The sequence below is a fragment of the Rhincodon typus genome, chromosome 19 (genome assembly GCF_021869965.1).
Source record: "Rhincodon typus isolate 14 chromosome 19, sRhiTyp1.1, whole genome shotgun sequence".
In the NCBI taxonomy this organism is placed as follows: Eukaryota; Metazoa; Chordata; class Chondrichthyes; order Orectolobiformes; family Rhincodontidae; genus Rhincodon; species Rhincodon typus.
In genome coordinates, this window is record NC_063350.1 from 55,464,130 (window position 1) to 55,483,419 (window position 19,290).

The 19,290-nt window shown below is 44.5% G+C and overlaps 1 protein-coding gene across 2 annotated transcripts in view; it reads right to left on the bottom strand.

Moving 5' to 3' along the window:
- The window catches only part of LOC109913390 (transcriptional repressor CTCF-like), a 92,005-nt gene that overhangs the window by 5,925 nt on the left and 66,790 nt on the right, over positions 1 to 19,290 (bottom strand). For both annotated transcript variants that reach the window (XM_048608363.1, XM_048608362.1), the window contains exon 10: positions 18,355 to 18,486. In XM_048608363.1, coding sequence (XP_048464320.1) covers positions 18,355 to 18,486 — 132 coding nt within the window. The remainder of the gene's footprint in view (positions 1 to 18,354; positions 18,487 to 19,290) is intronic.

Consider the following 19,290-nt stretch of genomic DNA (forward strand, 5'->3'; position numbering starts at 1 on the left):
TGCTTGGCCTGCTGTGTTCATCCAGCCCTGCACCTTGTTGTCTTGGATTCTACAGCACCTGCAGTTCCTACTATCGCAGGTTATTGTCCAGATGTTGCTGCATTTGAACATGAACTGCTTCATATCTGAAGATTCACAAATGGTGCTGAACATTGTGCAATCACTGACAAACATCCCCACTTCTGACCTTATGATGTAGGGAAGGTCATTGATGAAGCAGCTGAAGATGGTTGGGATGAGGACTCTACCCTGAAGAACTCCTGCAGAAATGTCCTGGAGCTGAGATGACTGACCTCCAACAACCAGGACCATCCTCCTATGTGCCAGTATGACTCCAACGAGCAAAGGGTTTGCCCTTGATACCCACTGATTCTAGTTTTGCTAGGGCTCTTTGATGCCACACTCGGTCAAATGCAGCCTTGATGTTAAGGGCAATTACTCTCACCTCACATCTGATTTACTCTGTACAAGCAAGGCCTTCCTTATGTAAGGAACAGAGGGTGCTGCTGAGAAGGATTCTGGGAGGAGTTGTCTCTCCTGCAACCAAGGAGGGGAGTGCAGAAGAGCTGGTGTCAGCGAACCGTACGAGGGTATCCAACAGAGGGTGGTGCTGAGAAGGATTCTGGGACGAGTCATCTCAGTCACTGCCCAGGAGCGAATAAATGGAAGGCAAGCTATAGCAGAGTGGCCATTTTTGGAGCTGCCATTTTGAGAAGGGCAGCTTTGTGGTGGGAGTGCTGCTAGAGGTTTAAATGTAGGCTTAAGTGAATACCAGGCTTCGGTGAAGAGGGTGAGCTGCAGCGAGGTAAGGCAGTCGGAGGAGGAGCAAACTACTGCAGCTGCTGAAGACACGAGAGTAAAGGAGAAGTAGATAGCAGCAGCTAAGTGAGTGACTGGTGAGTAGTTTCTCTTTTCTCTTCGCTTTGCTACTGTTGTTAACTTAAGGGTTAAGTCATGGTAGGAGATCCCAGACCTGTGTCGTGCTCCTCCTGTGCGATGTGGGAATTCAGGGACACTTACGATGTTCCTGACTCCTTCATGTGCAGTAAGTGTGTCCAGCTGAGGGTCGTGTCTGACCGCTTGACAGCTCTGGAACTATGGCTGGATTCAATTTAGAGCAACCATGAGAATGAGGAAATCGAGGGTAGCACGTTCAGAAAGTTGGTCACACTGCACATTAAAATTACTGAGGAAGATAGGGAATGGGTGACCAAAAACAGAAAAAGAGTAGGATGTCTTGGAGCGGCTGCGGGACATTCTGGAGGGGGAGGGTGAACAGCCAGCTGTTGTGGTACATATAGGCACCAATGATATAGGTTAAAAAAAACGGGATGAGGTTCTACAAGCTGAATTTACAGAGTTCAGAGTTAAACTAAAAAGTAGGACTTCAAAGGCAGTAATCTTGGAACAGCTACCAGTGCCATGTACTAGCCAGAGTAAGAATGGCAGGATAGCTAAGATGAATACGTGGCTTCAAGGATGATGGAAGATGGAGGGATTCAACTTCCTGTGACATTGGAATTGGTTCTGGAGGAGGTGGGACCTGTACAAACCAGACGGTCTGCACCTGAGCAGGACTTGAGCCAATGGCCTGGGAGTATTTGCTAGTGCTGTTGGGAAGGGTGTAAACTAATATGGCAGGGGGCTGGGAACCAATGCAGGAAGTCAGAGGGAAGTGGGGACAGAAACAAAAGACAGTCAGGGGAAAAATGAAAATGAAAGGTAGAGAAACCAAAGACAAAAATCAAAAAGGGCTACATTTCACAATGATTCTAAAAGGGCAATAAATGTCAAAAGAATGAGCCTGAAGGCTCTGTGTCTCAATGCAAGGTGCATTTGTAGTAAGGTGGATGAATTAACTGAGCAAACAGTTATAAATGGATATGATGTAATTGGGATCACAGAGACCTGGCTCCAGGGTGACCAAGCATGGGAACTCAATGTCCAGGGTTATTCAATTTTCAGGAAAGACAGACAGAAAGGAAAGTGAGGTGTGGTAGCATTGCTGGTTTAGGAGTGGATTAACACCATAGTAAAGGAAGACATTAGCCTGAACGATGTGGAATCTGTACGGTTGGAGATGCAGAACACCAAAGGGAAAACAACGTTAGTGGGAGTTGTGTACAGACCACCAAACAGTAGTTGTGTTGTTGAGGACTGTATCAAACAGGAAATTAGAGATGCATACAGTAAGCATACAGCAGTTATTATGAGTGACTTCAATCTACATATTGATTGGACTAACCAAATTGGTAGCAATGCGAAGGAGGAGGATTTCCTTGAGGGATGATTTCCTTGACCAATTTGTCGAGGAACTAACTAGAGAGCAAGCTGGGCATTGTGTAATGAGAGAGGATTAATTAGCAACACTGTATCACGAGATCTTTTAGGGTAGAGTGACCATAATATGGTAGAATTCTTCATTAAATCTGAAACTAGGGTCCTGAACTTAAAGAAAGCTAACTTTGATGGAATAAGGCATGCATTGTCTAGCAAAAACTGGCCAAGGATACTTAAGGGGACAATGGCAAAGAACACATGGATGAACTTCAACAACTGTACATCCCCATCTGGCATAAAACATGGAAGGTGGCTCAACCATGGCTAACAAGGGAAATCAGGAACAGTGTTAAAGCTAAAGAGGAGGCATATAAATTGATCAGAAAAAGCAACAAACCCGAGGACTGGGAGAAATTTAAAATCAGCAGAGGGAGACAAAGGGTTTAATTTGGAAAGGCAAAATAGAATACGGAGGTAGGCTTGTGGAAGGCATAATAACTGACTGCAAAAGCTTCTATAGCTATGTGAAGAGAACATGACTGATGAAGACAAATGTAGGTCCCCTGCAGTTAGAATCAGGTGAATTCATAATGGACAACAAAGAAATGGCAGACCAGATGAACAAATACTTTAGATCTGCCTTCACTAAGGAGGACACAAATAATCTTCAGGAAATGCTAGGGGACAGAGGATCAAGCATGAAGAATGAACTGGCAGAAATCCTTATTAGTCAGGAAATGGTACTGGGGTAATTAATGGGAATAAAATCTGATAAGGCCCCAGGGCCTGATGCTCTACATCCCAGAGTACTTAAGAAAGTGGCACTAGAAATAGCAGATGCATTGGTGATCATTTTCCAGCATTCTGTAGACTTTGAAAGAGTTTCAATGGACTGGATAGTAGCTAATGTAACTCCATTCTTTAAAAAAGGAGGGAGAGACAATGGGGAATTATAGGTCTGTAAGCCTGACATCAGTGGCGAGGAAAATGCTGGAGTCAATCATTAAGAATGTAATAACTGAGCATTTGGAAAGTGGTGACAGAATCCTAGTCAGCATGGATTCACTAAAGGGAAATCATGCTTGACAAATCTTCTGGAATTTTTTGAGGATGTGACCAGTAGAGTAGACAGTGGTGAATCAGAAGATGTTGTGTATCTGGAATTTCAAAATGGCTTCTAACAAGGTTCCACACAAGAAATTAGTAAGGGAAATTAAAGCTCATCGGAGTTAACACTTCGGGTCTGGTGACCCTTCCTCAGAACTGAGGAAGTTCTGAGGAAGGGTCACCAGACCCAAAACATTAATTCTGATTCTTGTTCACAGATGCTGCCAGACCTGCTGACCTTTTCCAGCAACTTCTGTTTTTGTTCCTGATTTACAGCAGGTACTTTCCTTTTGGTTTTTAAATTAAAGCTCATGGTATTGGAGGTAATGTATTGACATGGATAGAGAACTGGTTGGCAGACAGGTAGCAGAGAGTTGGAATAAATGATTTGGACAAAGGAATTGAATGCAGTATCTCCAAATTTGCAGATGACACAAAGCTGGGTGGCAGTGTGTGCTGTGAGGAGATGCTAAGAGGCTGCAGGGTGACTTGGACAGAATGGCTGAGTGGACAAATAATTGGCAAATGCAATACAATGTGGATAAATGTGAAGTTATCCACTTTGGATGCAAAATCAGGAAGGCAGATTATTACTTGAATGGTCGCAGTTTAGGAAAAGGTGAGGTGCAACAAGACCTGGATGTCATGGTGGAACAGTCGCTGAAGGTGGCATGCAGGTGCAGCAGTCAGTGAGGAAAGCTAATGGCATGCTGGCCTTCATAGCAAGAGGACTTGAGTATTGGAGTAAGGATGTCTTACTGCAGTTTTACAGAGCCTTGGTGAGGCCACACCTTGAATACCATGTGTAGTTTTGGTCTCCTAGTCTGAGGAAGGGCATTCTTGCTATTGAGGGAGTCCAGCTAAAGCTCACCAGTCCGATTCCCGGGATGACAAGACTGACATCTGAGGAATGACTGGATCGACTGGGCTTGTATTCGCTGGAATTTAGAAAAATGAGGAGGGGTCTCATTAAAACATATAAAATCCTTCATGGGACTGGCAGGCTAGATGCGGGAAGGATATTCCCAATGTTGGGGAAGTCCAGAACAAAGAGTCACAGTCTAAGAAGTAGCGGTAAACCAATCAGAACTCAGATGAGGAAGAATTTCTTCAGTCAGAGAGTTGTGAACCCGTGGAACTCTCTCCCACAGGAAGCTGTTGGGGCCAGTTCATTAGGTATATTCAAGAGGGAGATGGGTGTGGCCCTGGGGGCTAAAGGGATCAAGGGGTATGGGGAGAGGGTGGGAATGGGGTACTGAGATTGCATGATCAGCCATAATCGTATTGAATGGTGGTGTAGGCTTGAAGGGCCAAATGTCTTACTCCTGCACCTAGTTTCTATGTAATGAAACCAAAACTGTACACACTACTCCAACTACAGACTCATCACAACTCTATTCAATTTCAGCAACACTTCTTGACTGAAATCCTCCTCTTGTAAAGATCAACAGATTATTTGCCTCCCTAATTGCTTGCTGCATCTGTGTTAGCTTTCAGTGACACCCTTTCAACATTAGCACTTCCCAGCTTCTCACCATTTAAGAAAAACTTCTGCATGTCTGTGTATCCAACAAAAGTAGGTAACATATTATTTTTCCACATTATATTTCATCTGACTTGTTCTTGCCCAGATACTCACTCTGAATGAATCCCCTTGAAGTCTCTTTGGCTCCTTCTGACAACTCATGTTTTGTGTCATTAACAAACTTGAAAATATTAAATTTTGTTATCACATACAAATCATTGTTACAAATTGTGCATAGCTAGGGTCCTAACATGAGAACTATTTGTTTATTACGTTCTCTGTTTCTGTCCATAAACTGGTTCCTATCCATGCCGCAAAAACAGAAAATACCGGAGGAAGTCAGCAGGTCCACCAGCTTCCGTTGAGCTTTGCTGGAGTACCACATCAGAACTGAAACAGAGATGCTGGCAAGGGAACACAGTGGTGTGTTGAAGTGGCAGCAACTGAATGTTCAGGCTCATTTTTACAGATAGAATGGAGGTGCTCTGCAAAGTGGACACCAAATCTGCGTTTAATCTCCCGATGAAGAGGAAATCACATTGTGTGCAGCAAATACAGTAGACGAGATTAAATAAAGTGCAATGAGAACAGTACTTCACCTGGAAGGTGATTATGGGTACTCGGATAGTGAGGAGGGAGGAAGTAAACAGGCAAGTGCAGCTTCTGTAATTATATGGGTAGATGCCATCGGGAACATAGAACATAGAACAGTATAGCACAGTATAGGCCCTTCGGCCCACAATGTTGTGTCAAACTTTTACCCTAATCCTAAGGTCTATCTAACCTCCACCCCTACCTTATACTATCATCCATATGCCTATCTAATAGCCGTTTAAATGCCCCTAATGAGGTCGACTCCACTACCCTCTCTGGCAAAGCATTCCACGCCCTGACCACTCTGAGTAAAGAACCTACCTCTGATGTCTCCCCTATATCTACCTCCACTCACTTTAAAACTATGCCCCCTCGTAATAGCTACCTCCACCCTAGGAAACAGTCTCTGGCTGTCTACTCTATCTATACCTCTGATCATTTTGTACATCTCTATCAAGTCACCTCTCATCCTTCGTCATTCTAAAGAGAAAAGCCCTAGCTCTCTCAACCTCACCCTCATAAGGTCTTCCCTCCATTCCAGGCAGCATCCTGGTAAATCTCCTCTGCACCTTTTCCAACGCTTCCACATCTTTCCTGTAATGAGGCGACCAGAACTGGACACAATATTCCAGGTGTGGGCGAACCAGGCTTTTGGATAGCTGCAGCATAACTTCACGGCTCTTGAACTCAATCCCTCTATTAATGAAAGCTAACACACCATACGCCTTCTTAACAACTCTATCCATCTGGGTGGCAGCTTTCAAGGAACTGTGGACATGAACCCCAAGATCCCTCTGCTCCTCCACATTGCCAAGAATCTTTCCATTAACCCTGTATTCTGCTTTCAAGTTTGTCCTTCCAAAATGAATCACCTCACACTTTTCAGGGTTAAACTCCATCTGCCACTTCTCAGCCCAGCTCTTCAACCTATCACTGTCCCTGTGTAACCTAGAACAGGCCTCCATACTGTCCACAACTCAACCCACCTTCATATCGTCCGCGAACTGACTAATCCACCCTTCCACTCCTTCATCCAAATCATTTACAAAAACCACAAATAGAAGAGGACCCAGAACAGATCCTTGTGGTATACCACTCGTAACTGAGCACCATGTTGAATATTTTCCGTCCACTACCACCCTCTGTCTTCTAAGGGTCAGCCAATTCTGAATCCAATCTGCCACATTTCCCCCTATCCCATGCCTCCTTACCTTCTGCATGAGCCTACCATGGGGAACCTTATCAAATACCTTACTTAAATCCATGTATACCACATCCACTGCTCTACCTTCATCCACGTGTTTGGTCACCTCTTCAAAGAATTCAATAAGGTTTGTGAGGCATGATCTACCCCTCACAAATCCATGCTGTCTATCACGAATCAAACTGTGCCTTTCCAAGTGATCATAAATCCTATCTCTCAGAGCACTTGCCAATAATTTGCCCACCACTGACGTAAGACTAACTGGCCTGTAATTTCCGGGGTTATCCCTATTCCTGTTTTTGAACAAGGGAATGACGTTTGCCTCTCTCCAGTCTTCTGGCACTATACCCGTGGACAGTGAGGACGAAAAGATCATCACCAAAGGCCCTGCGATCTCTTCCCTCGATTCCCATAGAATCCTTGGATAAATCCCATCAGGCCCAGGGGACTTATCTATCTTCAACTTCCTCAAAATTCCTAGCACATCTTCCTTACTAGCATCGACCTCCTCTAGCCTACCAGCCTGTTTCACACTGTCCTCCTCTACAACTAGGTCCCTCTCAGTTGTGAATACCAAAGAAAAGTATTCATTAAGGACCTCTCCTATCTCTTTAGGCTCCGTGCACAAATTCCCTTTACAATCCTTGGTCGGCCCTACCCTTTCTCTGGTCATTCTCTTATTCCTCACGTCCATGTAAAAAGCCTTGGAGTTTTCCTTGATCCTATCTGCCAACGTTTTCTCATCCCCCCTTATAGCTCTCCTAAGCTCTTTCTTTAGCTCCTTCCTGGATAACTTGTATCCCTCTAGAGTCTTTTCCGTTCCGTGTTTCCTAAACCTTACATAAACATCCTTCTTCCTCTTAACCAGTCGTTCGACCTCTCTTGAGAACTAAGGCTCCCTCACTCAACCGCATCTTCCCTGCCTGCTGGGTACAAACATATCGAGCACACGCAGTATGCATTCCTTAAACAATCTCCACATTTCAATAGTGCTCTTCCCTGACAGCATCTGTTCCCTTTTTATGTTACCTAGTTCTTGCCTGACAGAATTGTAATTACCCTTCCCCTAATTATAAACCTTACCCTGCTGTATGTACCTATGCTTTTCCATGACTATTGTAAAAGTAACAGAGTTATGATCGCTACCGCCAAAATGCTCTCCTACCAACAGGTCTAACACTTGGCCCGGTCCATTGCCAAGCACCAAATCCAAAGTGGCCTCTCCTCATGTTGGTCTATCTACGTACTGTGTCAGGAATCCTTCCTGAACGCACTGGACAAAATCCACTCCATCTAAAATGTTTCCAATCAATATTTGGAAAGTTGAAGTCACCCATGACTACAACCCTGTGACTTCTGCACCTTTCCTGTATCTGCCTCCCAATCCGCTCCTCCGCTTCTCTGCAACTACTGGGGGTCTGTAAAAAACCCCCAACAAAGTGACTGCTCCTTTTTGTTCCTGACATCAACCCAAACTGACTCTGTAGAAGTATCATTCTCGAACTGCTTTTCAGTAGCTGCTATTACTAGCCTTGACTAGCACTGCCACTCCCCTGCCTCTTTTTCCACCCTCCCTATTTCTTTTAAAGCATCTAAATCCCGGAACTTCCAACAACCATTTCTGTCCCTGAGTTACCCAAATTTCTGTAATGGCCACAACATTGTAGTTCCAAGTACTGACCCATGCTCTAAGTTCATCCGCCTTATTTCTGATACTTCTAGCATTGAAGTATACACACCTCCAACCATCTCTGTGTCCGCAATTACGCTCCATCGACCGCATTTCTTTATAAACAACCTCACTCCCTGTTGTGTCTGTTGGAAGGCTGAATACCTCATCCCCTGAACTGCAAATCTGATTCCCCACCCCCTGCCGATCTAGTTTAAACCATCCCGTATAGCTCGAGCAAACCTCCCTCCCAGGATATTTGTGCCCTTCCGGTTCAGGTGCAACCCTCCTTACTGTACAGGTCCCACCTTCCCCAGAATGTGCTCTAATTATCCACATAATGGAAGCCCTCCCTCCTACAGCAGCCCTGTAGCCATGTGTTTAGCTGCACTCTCTCCCTATTTCTTACCTCGTTATCACGTGGCACTGGTAATAATCCAGCGATAACTACCCTGTTTTTCCTGGACTTCAGCTTCCAACCTAACTCCCTGTACTCCTTTTTCACATTCTCTGTCCTTTTTCTACCTGTGTCATTGGTACCGATGTGTACCATGACTGCTGGTTGCTCACCCTCCCGCTTAAGGATCTTGAAGACACGATCTGAGACATCACGGACCCTGGCATCCGGGAGGCAACATACCATCCGTTCATTTCGTTCACGTCCACAGAACGACCTGTCTGTGCCTCTTACTATTGAATCCCCCACTACAATTGCTCTCCTATTCTCCCCCTTTCCCTTCTGTGCCACAGGGCCAGGCTCAGTGCCAGAGATCTGTCCGCTATAGCCTTCCCCTGGTAGATTCCCCCCCAACAGTATCCAAAACGGTATACTTATTATTGAGGGGAACGGCCACAGGGGATCCCTGCACTGTCTGCCTATTCCCTTTCCCCTTCCTGACAGTCACCCAGCTACCTTGGGTGTGACTACCTCCCTGTAACTCCTCTCTATCCCCCCCTCAGCCTCCTGAATGATCCGGAGTTCATCCAGCTCCAGTTCCCTAACGCGGTTTGTGAGGAGCTGGAGTTGGGTGCGCTTCTCGCAGATGAAGTCAGAGGGGACACCAGCAGTGACCCTTACCTCCCACATCCTGCAAGAGGAGCATGCAACTGCCCTAGCTTCCATTCCCTCTACTCTAGATTTCCAAAAAAATAATTAAAAAAAGCCTTACCTTACCGACCCTCCACACAGTCTTTTTTTTGGTTAGAGGAGGAAGATGGGTGGGAGACACGACATGTGTAGTGTTTCAGGTTTAGCCAATGCCCGAATATATCAGTTCCTTCCTGGCTCATGTTCTCTCCACACACCTGCCACTGAAAACAAAAAGGGGCACCTTAGATAAGAATGACAAGAAATCTGTCTGGACCTCAGGGTTACAACCCTTCCAAAAACCTCACGTAACTCACAATCAGCCAAAAAAATGTAAGATTCAGTTTTTTTATAGAATAAGGTTCAAAAATACCTCCGAAAATACAAAAGACTCAAAGAATGAAAAGCATTTAGATAGGTACATGGATGAGAAGGGTTTAGAGGGATATGGACCAAATGCAGGCAATTGGAACTAGCTGTGGGCACCATGGTCAGCATGGACGGAGGACTTGTTTCCATGCTGTATTATTCCATCACTCCATGAATCAATGAAAATGAGTAACAAAGAAATTTGTACTCGTAAAAAGCTATTATTGGAGAAATTAATGGATCTGAAATTGATAATTCCCTTGGACGTAATGACCCATAGCCTGTCGTTAAATGAGATGATTATAGAGTGAATGCATTAGTGGCCATTTTCCAATTTCTGCTGATACCGGAGTGGTCCCAGTAGAAGTAGCATGTGTAATTCACTATTTAGGAGAGGAGATCGAGTCAGAGAAAACAAATTACAGAATCGTTATCCTGACATCAGGAATAGGAAAAAAGTGTTAGAATCCGTGGGAAGAGTCAATATGGATTTATGAATGGGAAAGCATGTTTGACAAACACATCAGACGTTTTTGAGGTTGTAAATAGAAGAATAAATTATGAGACCAATGGATATAGCGCCTTTGGATTTTCAGAAGGCTGAAAGTTTAGTAAATTAGCAGTTGGGATTGTTTGTAATATACTGGCATGAATTGGGATAAAAGAAAGGACTGAGGATGCTGATCGTCTGAAACAAAAACATAAAGTGCTGGAGAAGCTAAGCAGGTCTGGCAACATCTGTCGAAAAAAACACAGAGTCTCCATTTCTATTGCATCTCTTCTGATGATGCCACCTTCTGCAGGGGGACCTCAGACATGTCCATCGTGCTTAATAGGATCCTCAGCTATGTCCAACCCATTTCCTGCACTTCTGCCCTTTTCCTTCCTTTCCCCTTCCCTCCCATCCCTCCCTCCCCCTTCCCTTTTCTTCCCCTCTCCTCCCCACCCCCTCCACTCCTGTCTCTCCTTCCCTCCCCCTGCCCAACAAAAACAGGTTCCCCTTGATCTCAGTTTCTACCCCTCTAGCCTCTGCGTCCAAAGGATCATGAGCTTGAGGTAAATCTACAGCAGCAAAATGGGAGGTGTTCAAAAAGATTATGGTTCGTCTCTCAGCCTAATATGTTCCCATTAAGGTAAAATGTAGGAGAAACAAGCCCAGAGAACCTTGGGCATATTCAGGACTGGATGAAAAGGAAAATAAAGACATATAACGAGTACTAAGGGAGGAAAACAATGGAGGTAATAGAGGAGTACAGAAAGTGAAAGGGGGAACTCAAGAAAGCAATTAGGAGATCAAAGAGGGGGGCATGAAAAAACACAGGAAGGCAAATTGAGGGTGAATCCCAGGATATTCTACTACTGTGTCAAGGGGAAGAGAATAGCAAGGGGAAAATTAGGAACTGTTAGGGACCAAGAGAGTAATCTCTGCGTGAAGCCAGAGAACAACGGTAGAGTGTTAAACAAGTACACAATTTGTCTTTTCTTGGGAGAAGGAGGACGCAAGTACAGAATTTGAGAAGATGTACTGTGAAATTTCTTGAGCAGACTGATGTAAGAAGCAAGGACGTATTGTGGGTTTTGATGGGTTTAATAGTGGACAAATGCTGAGTCCAGGTGAGTTGTATCCCAGTCTCCTGTAGGAAACAGCGGAGGAAATGGGACCTGACCCAGAGTTTTAAATCGTCCCTGGCCACAGGGGTAGTGCCAGACGACTGGAGGACAACTAATGTGGTTCCACCTTACAAGAAGAGTGCTTGAGATAGACCAGTTACCATTTAACAAGGCAAAATTTGATCAGGGATAGTCAGCATGGCTTTGTCAGAGGGAGGTCACCCATAACAAATTGATTGAATTTTTCAAGGTGGTGACCATGTGTGTAGGTGAGGGTCTGGCAATTGATGTAGTTTATATGGATTTCATCAAGGATTTTGACAAAGTGCCATATGGGAAACTGAAAGTAAAAGCTCGTGAGTTCCAGAGTAACTTGGCAAGTTGGATCCCAAATTGGCTTAGTTGTAGGCGACAGAGTGTGGTGGTAAAAGGCTGTTTGTGTGGTCTGGAGGTCAGTGTCCAGTAGTGTTCCACAGGAATCAGTGTTGGGGTTCCTTATTGTTTATGATATTCATAAATAATGTAGATGAGAATGTGGGAAGAATGATAAGTACGTTTGTGGATGACACAAAGATTGGCTGGGTGATTGACATTGAGGAAAAAGCCTTAGGTTTACAGGACATTATAGATAGGTTGGTCAAACGGTCAGATCAGTGGCAGATGGAATTTGACCCTGATAGATGTGAGTTGATGCACTTTGGAAGAAGTAGCAAGTCAAGGGAGGACTCCGTGATCAGAGGAACAGAGGGATCTTGGGGTACATTTCTGCAGAGCCCTGAAGGTGGCAAGACATGTTAATAGGGTAGTTAAGAAGGCATATAAAAGGGACTCCTAACTTTATCAGTTGTGACATGCATTATAATGACGGAGGTTGTGTTAGGGCTGTACAGAACTTCGGTTAGCTCACAGCTGGAGCGCAGTGTGCAGTTCTGGTCACCACACTACAGGAAGGGTCTGATTGCAGTGGATGGGGTGCAGAGATTCACCAGGATGTTGCCAGGGATGGAGCATTTCAGCTGTGCAGAGTTGCTGGATAAGCTTGGGTTATTTTCTTTGGAGCAGAGAAGGTTAGGGGGGACCTGATTGATGTGTGTAAGATTATAAGGAGCACGGCCAGGATGAATAGAAAGCAGTTGTTCCCCTTACTTGAAGGTCATTAACAAGGGGTATAATTTTAAAGTGAAAGTCAGAAGATTTAGAGGGGATTTGAAGAAAACTTTCTTAACCCAGAATATAGTGGTGAGGGTATGGAATGCACTGCCTGGGAGGGCAATAGAGGTGGCTAACCTCACAACCTTTAAAGAGTACTTGGATGAGCACTTGAAGTATCATAAAATTGAAGACTATGGACCTAGAGCAGGAAAATGGGACTAGTGCAGGTAGTGGTATATTTTTGGCAGTTTAGACTTAATCGGTCGAAGGGCCCCTTCTATGTGAGCCTATGAAGCCGCCATTTCTGCCACATCCAGCAGGATGCCAACAACGGACATATATTCCCATTCCATCCCTAATCAGTATTCCACAGGAAACATTCCCTCCGGAACATCCCAGTCCTCACCTCCTCTATTCCCAGCACTTTCAGTATTAGAGATAAGGCGGATGAACTTAGAGCATGGGTCAGTACTTGGGAACTACGATCTTGTGGCCATTACAGAAGCTTGGGTAACTCAGGGACAGAAATAGTTGTTGGAAGTTCCGGGATTTAGATGCTTTAAAAGAAATAGGGAGGGTGGTAAAAGAGGCAGGGGAGTGGCGTTGCTAGTCAGGGTTAGTATAGCAGCTACTGAAGGGCAGTTCGAGAATGATATGTCTACAGAGTCAGTTTGGGTTGAGGTCAGGAACAAGAAAGGAGCAGTCACTTTGTTGGGGGTTTTTTACAGACCCCCTAATAGTTTCAGAGAAGTGGAGGAGCGGATTGGGAGGCAGATACTGGAAAGGTGCAGAAGTCACAGGGTTGTAGTCATGGGTGACTTCAACTTTCCAAATATTGATTGGAAACATTTTAGATGGAGTGGATTTTGTCCAGTGCGTTCAGGAAGGATTCCTGACACAGTACGTAGATAGACCAACACGAGGAGAGGCCACTTTGGATTTGGTGCTTGGCAATGAACTGGGCCAAGTGTTAGACCTGTTGGTAGGAGAGCATTTTGGCAGTAGCGATCATAACTCTGTTAATTTTATAATAGTCATGGAAAAGGATATGTACGTACAGCAGGTTAAGGTTTATAATTGGGGTAAGGGTAATTATAATTCTGTTAGGCAAGAACTAGGTAACATAAAATGGGAACAGATGCTGTCAGGGAAGAGACTATTGAAATGTGGAGATTGTTTAAGGAATGCATACTGCGTGTGCTCGATATGTTTGTCCCCAGCAGGCAGGGATGATGCGGTCGAGTGAGGGAGCCTTGGTTCTCAAGAGAGGTCGAACGACTGGTTAAGGGGAAGAAGGATGTTTATGTAAGGTTTAGGAAACAAGGATCGGACAAGGCTCTAAAGGAATACAAGTTATCCAGGAAGGAGCTGAAGAAAGGGCTTAGGAGAGCTATAAGGGGGCATGAGAAAACCTTGGCAGATAGGATCAAGGAAAACTCCAAGGCTTTTTACTTGTACGTGAGGAATAAGAGAATGACCAGAGAAAGGGGAGGGCCGATCAAGGATTGTAAAGGGAACTTGTGCACGGAGCCTAAAGAGATAGGAGAAGTCCTTAATGAATACTTTTCTTTGGTATTCACAACTGAGAGGGACCTAGTTGTAGAGGAGGACAGTGTGAAACAGGCTGGTAGGCTAGAGGAGGTCGATGTTAGTAAGGAAGATGTGCTAGGAATTTTGAGGAACTTGAAGATAGATAAGTCCCCTGGGCCTGATGGGATTTATCCAAGGATTCTATGGGAAGCGAGGGAAGAGATCGCAGGGCCTTTGGTGATGATCTTTTCGTCCTCACTGTCCACGGGTATAGTGCCAGAAGACTGGAGAGAGGCAAACGTCATTCCCTTGTTCAAAAACAGGAATAGGGATAACCCCGGAAATTACAGGCCAGTTAGTCTTACGTCAGTGGTGGGCAAATTATTGGCAAGTGCTCTGAGAGATAGGATTTATGATCACTTGGAAAGGCACAGTTTGATTCGTGATAGACAGCATGGATTTGTGAGGGGTAGATCATGCCTCACAAACCTTATTGAATTCTTTGAAGAGGTGACCAAACACGTGGATGAAGGTAGAGCAGTGGATGTGGTATACATGGATTTAAGTAAGGTATTTGATAAGGTTCCCCATGGTAGGCTCATGCAGAAGGAGGCATGGGATAGGGGGAAATGTGGCAGATTGGATTCAGAATTGGCTGACCCTTAGAAGACAAAGGGTGGTAGTGGACGGAAAATATTCAACATGGTGCTCAGTTACGAGTGGTGTACCACAAGGATCTGTTCTGGGTCCTCTTCTATTTGTGGTTTTTGTAAATGATTTGGATGAAGGAGTGGAAGGGTGGATTAGTAAGTTCGCAGACGATACAAAGGCGGGTCGCTTTGTGAACAGTGCGGAGGCCTGTTCTAGGTTACAAAGGGACATTGATAGGATGCAGAGCTGGGCTGAGAAGTGGCAGATGGAGTTTAATCCTGAAAAGTGTGAGGTGATTCATTTTGGAAGGACAAACTTGAAAGCAGAATACAGGGTTAACGGAAAGATTCTTGGCAGGGTGGAGGAGCAGAGGGATCTTGGGGTTCATGTTCACAGTTCCCTGAAAGCTGCCACTCAGATGGATAGAGTTGTTAAGAAGGCGTATGGTGTGTTAGCTTTCATTAATAGAGGGATTGAGTTCAAGAGCCGTGAAGTTATGCTGCAGCTATACAAAAGCCTGGTTCGCCCACACCTGGAGTATTGTGTCCAGTTCTGGTCGCCTCATTACAGGAAAGATGTGGAAGCGTTGGAAAAGGTGCAGAGGAGATTTACCAGGATGTTGCCTGGAATGGAGAGAAGGTCTTACGAGGAAAGGTTGAGAGAGCTGGGGCTTTTCTCTTTAGAACGATGAAGGATGAGAGGTGACTTGATAGAGATGTACAAAAATGATCAGAGGTATAGATAGAGTAGACAGCCAGAGGCTGTTTCCTAGGGTGGAGGTAGCTATTACGAGGGGGCATAGTTTTAAAGTGAGTGGAGGTACATATAGGGGGGACGTCAGAGGTCGGTTCTTAGAGAGTGGTCAGGACGTGGAATGCATTGCCGGAGAGGGTAGTGGAGTCGGCCTCATTAGGGGCATTTAAGCGGCTATTAGATAGGCATATAGGTGATAGTATAAGGTAGGGATGGAGGTTAGATAGACCTTAGGATTAGGGTAAAAGTTCGACACAACATGGTGGGCTGAAGGGCCTGTACTGTGCTGTACTGTTCTATGTTCTATGTTCAAATTAACTTGCCGCTTACGACTGATTCTATCCCCATCTCACCATTCATCAGATGTCTGCTAAAAGGCCAGCATCACTGGCACATGAATCATATTTAAAAGGCTGCAGTGCACTTGGATGACCATTGGCATTCCGAGACTGCCCTGCTTGGTCGAGAATGGAAATGGAACACTTTGGATAAGGGGTAGATGGTGCTGTGATTCTCTGACAATGACGTGGAAGTCCTGGTCAAGGGAATGGTTCAAAAGGGAGTGACCTTAATAATGCAGTGAATAGCCATCAGTGCCATAAGGTCAATGACATACTCCGTTCCACCAAGTTGAATGCCACACTCCTCCCTCTGTTATCTCACCTTCACGCTACTGCCTCTACTGCACCCATATTCTTCCAAGGCTCATACCGTATCACTCTCACTGTTGCCTCCAACATCACCACTATCCCTGCATGGCGTCTGCACTGCCTGCTAACTTGCTACCACCATCTTTCAATGACCTGCACCAGCACAAATCATCGTACCATCCACTTTCATCTCACTCAACCCCATTTGTTCTCTCTTTCAAGGAAACAAACCAGACAGGTTGACGGGTGCCCAACTTTTGACTTCTCAGGCGGTAGGAGGACAGAATCATGGTGCTGACAGGAGAAGACCAGGATCACTCTAATGGAGACATCCATGTTCTGCCAACCAAGTAAATACCAGTCTTCATTCTGCTGGATTTGCATGACTACCTCCTGCAAGTTCCATTAGCTCATATTCTGTCACCTCAGTGGGAATGTTAATGTTGGAAAGTGTGGGACCACAATCTAGTGAGTACCACACTGCACTGCCCTACAGCTGCCAAGGAAGAAACATCCTGGCCCCTGGGACTCGCAGGGTTGTCAACGACGAGGTGCCTACTCAGCCTCAGGCAGGAGAGGACCCTGTGGTGTCGGCAATTACAGAACCAAAGAATGAACCAGAGGAACAACAAAACACAGACAAGGCCAGGGAAAGTTGGAGGGATAATCAACATAAAAGAAAAAAAAAGCAAGAGAAAGAGGTGTATCAGGAACACAAAGAAAAAGGAATTGCAAGAATCAAAGAGAGGAGGAACCAGGTAATTAAGAGCAAGAAAGAAAGACGGAAGTCAGAAAAATGATATAGTAATACCGTGGTTTAATTACCGGATAAACAATCCAGAAAACTAACTGACGTCAGTTTTTAAAAAATCTATGAATATAATGCTGATGTCAGTCAAAGTTACCAGGAAGCTATCAAATTGCAGTAAAAATCTCCTCTACAACAGCACCTCCTTGTGTTAAGCAGTGGAGTTGTCGCTTGCCTTGGTTGACACAGTTACAGATTTTATATGATCAATCTAATTTCTGTTTTAGGTAGGCTTCTAGTCTCTAAAGCACTGCCAGTACCTGAGTGACATTGTAAATTTTGTGAGGCAGTAACTACAGTTGAGAATCTGGGTAAAGAAAATGTTTGAAGAAGTGCCCAAGACTGAAAACAATGTTCCTGAAGCAGTTGGTGCCAAGTGTATCTGAAAAACACAGGGAGAATATCTGAAAGAGAGCACTAGATCTGAGAGACTGCGGACAGTGTGTCTGTAACACTGTCTCCTGATCCAGGCTGTGATTTTACAACTGGCTGGGGTCCCCATTCCCCCTGGCGTGACAATCAAGGATGAGCCCACCTCCACTCAGTCAGCTTAACATCTGGAGGGCAATAAATTGGCCCCCATTTGTGGAGGGTGTCTCTTCATGGACACCAGCTGGCCAATTACATGTAGCAGACGGGGAGGGGTGGCCATTGATGGCCTGCTTCAAGTCCCTGATGAAAGCTGTCACTGGCATGCAAAGCTAAGGTAGGAATGGGTGGGGCTGTGCAGGCTGGAAGACTCTGGCAAGTGGAGCTGGAAGTGGGGATCGCAAAGGGTAAGGAAGACTGGGGGCATTACCCCTCCGCACTTCTCTGTCACCAGCCTGGGCAGTGGAAATTGCTGAGCTTCATGCTTAAATCGGACTCTGCATGATGCTGGAACAATTAGATTAAGCTCGAAAGACCTTAACCGAGGGTCTCAATTAGCCCATGAGCAGGCCGACAGCGAGTTAACTTGCCGTGAATATAACAAAGGTGGGTAATTGTCCATAGCATTGCTCAATTCTACATTTATCCAGCCACTTCATCTGTCGACCTGGCCCTGGGTTTCCAAAATTCAGCCTGAAACAGGCAAGAAGCAGGTCAGAGGCTTATACAGATTGTAAGCTACCCAGGGAGTTCAGGAACGTATCAGTTAAAATTTTTGAACTTCTCATTAAGTAATCCCATTGATATATCACCTGATTATGCTGAGTTTTTCATCCAATACCAGTTGATTTATGACATTCAGTCATTTTAAAAAGGGAGCTAATTAAAGGATAGAAAAAACAGGTGTAAGCAGACTTAGAGTAGATAACCTACAAAGAGCTATAATTCTAATGACTTGACACTCAATCCCTATTATATAATTTGAAGTTCTCTACCTGATTTTCCTTTAACCATTTTTTTCCTTTTAATCACATTTGTTTTAGTCGGTGATGTGACATCATTCTTGATGTGACAGTCATCAGTTACTTCAATGGATTGTTGAGTCTCAAGTCCAACTGGAGGTTCATCTGTCAAAATCATACACTTCACTTTAGTGCATATCGCAGTTTAAATAGAAAATCATCAAATTCATGTACAGTCCTGAGTTCTAACATTACGATCAAATGTGCATGGACCTTACCTGCTGCAGGGTGCATTCAAAATCCAGGCACAGTCAATTATTAAGATATTAGGAATTAGAAAATAAATTGGGTGGAACCTTTTTTGTACAGAGGTTATAGACTTTTTCAATGTATGGTGCAGTGGTATTGTTGCTGGACTAGAAATGCTACATAAAGGCATATAACAACCAGCACAGTGACTCAGTGGCTAGCACCACTGCCTCATATCCACCACTTCCTCAGGAAGTTCATTCCACAGTCAGGTGGAAGAGGGTGGTGACAGATACAATCATTGCAGCAACTTGCAAAGTAATGAAAATATAACAAACGCAAAAACTGTCTTTTTTTGTGTTTTTTAAAATTGTAGACTGAAATGAAAAAAAAACTGTCATTAAAAGCCAGCGTTTTTCAAGGCTTGCAGCAGGTTTTGAAGAGCGTGTAACTTGATCCTTACGGCAAGCATAATTTATACAGCTGTTTGAACAAACAATAATTGAAATGGTTGCAGACGAACTGGAGCTTGAAGGGTTCTGTATTCAGATAGAGCTTTGGTTGATAACAAGAAGTTGACTGATCTATGGACCAGTGACCAATTATCAATAACAAAGGCCTTCTGCCTGCCAACAACTGTGTCATTAGTTTTCAGGTAACTGTTCAGCTTGGAGCTAGTGTTAAGATTATTTAAGACTACATAGAGTACTTAAGGATCTG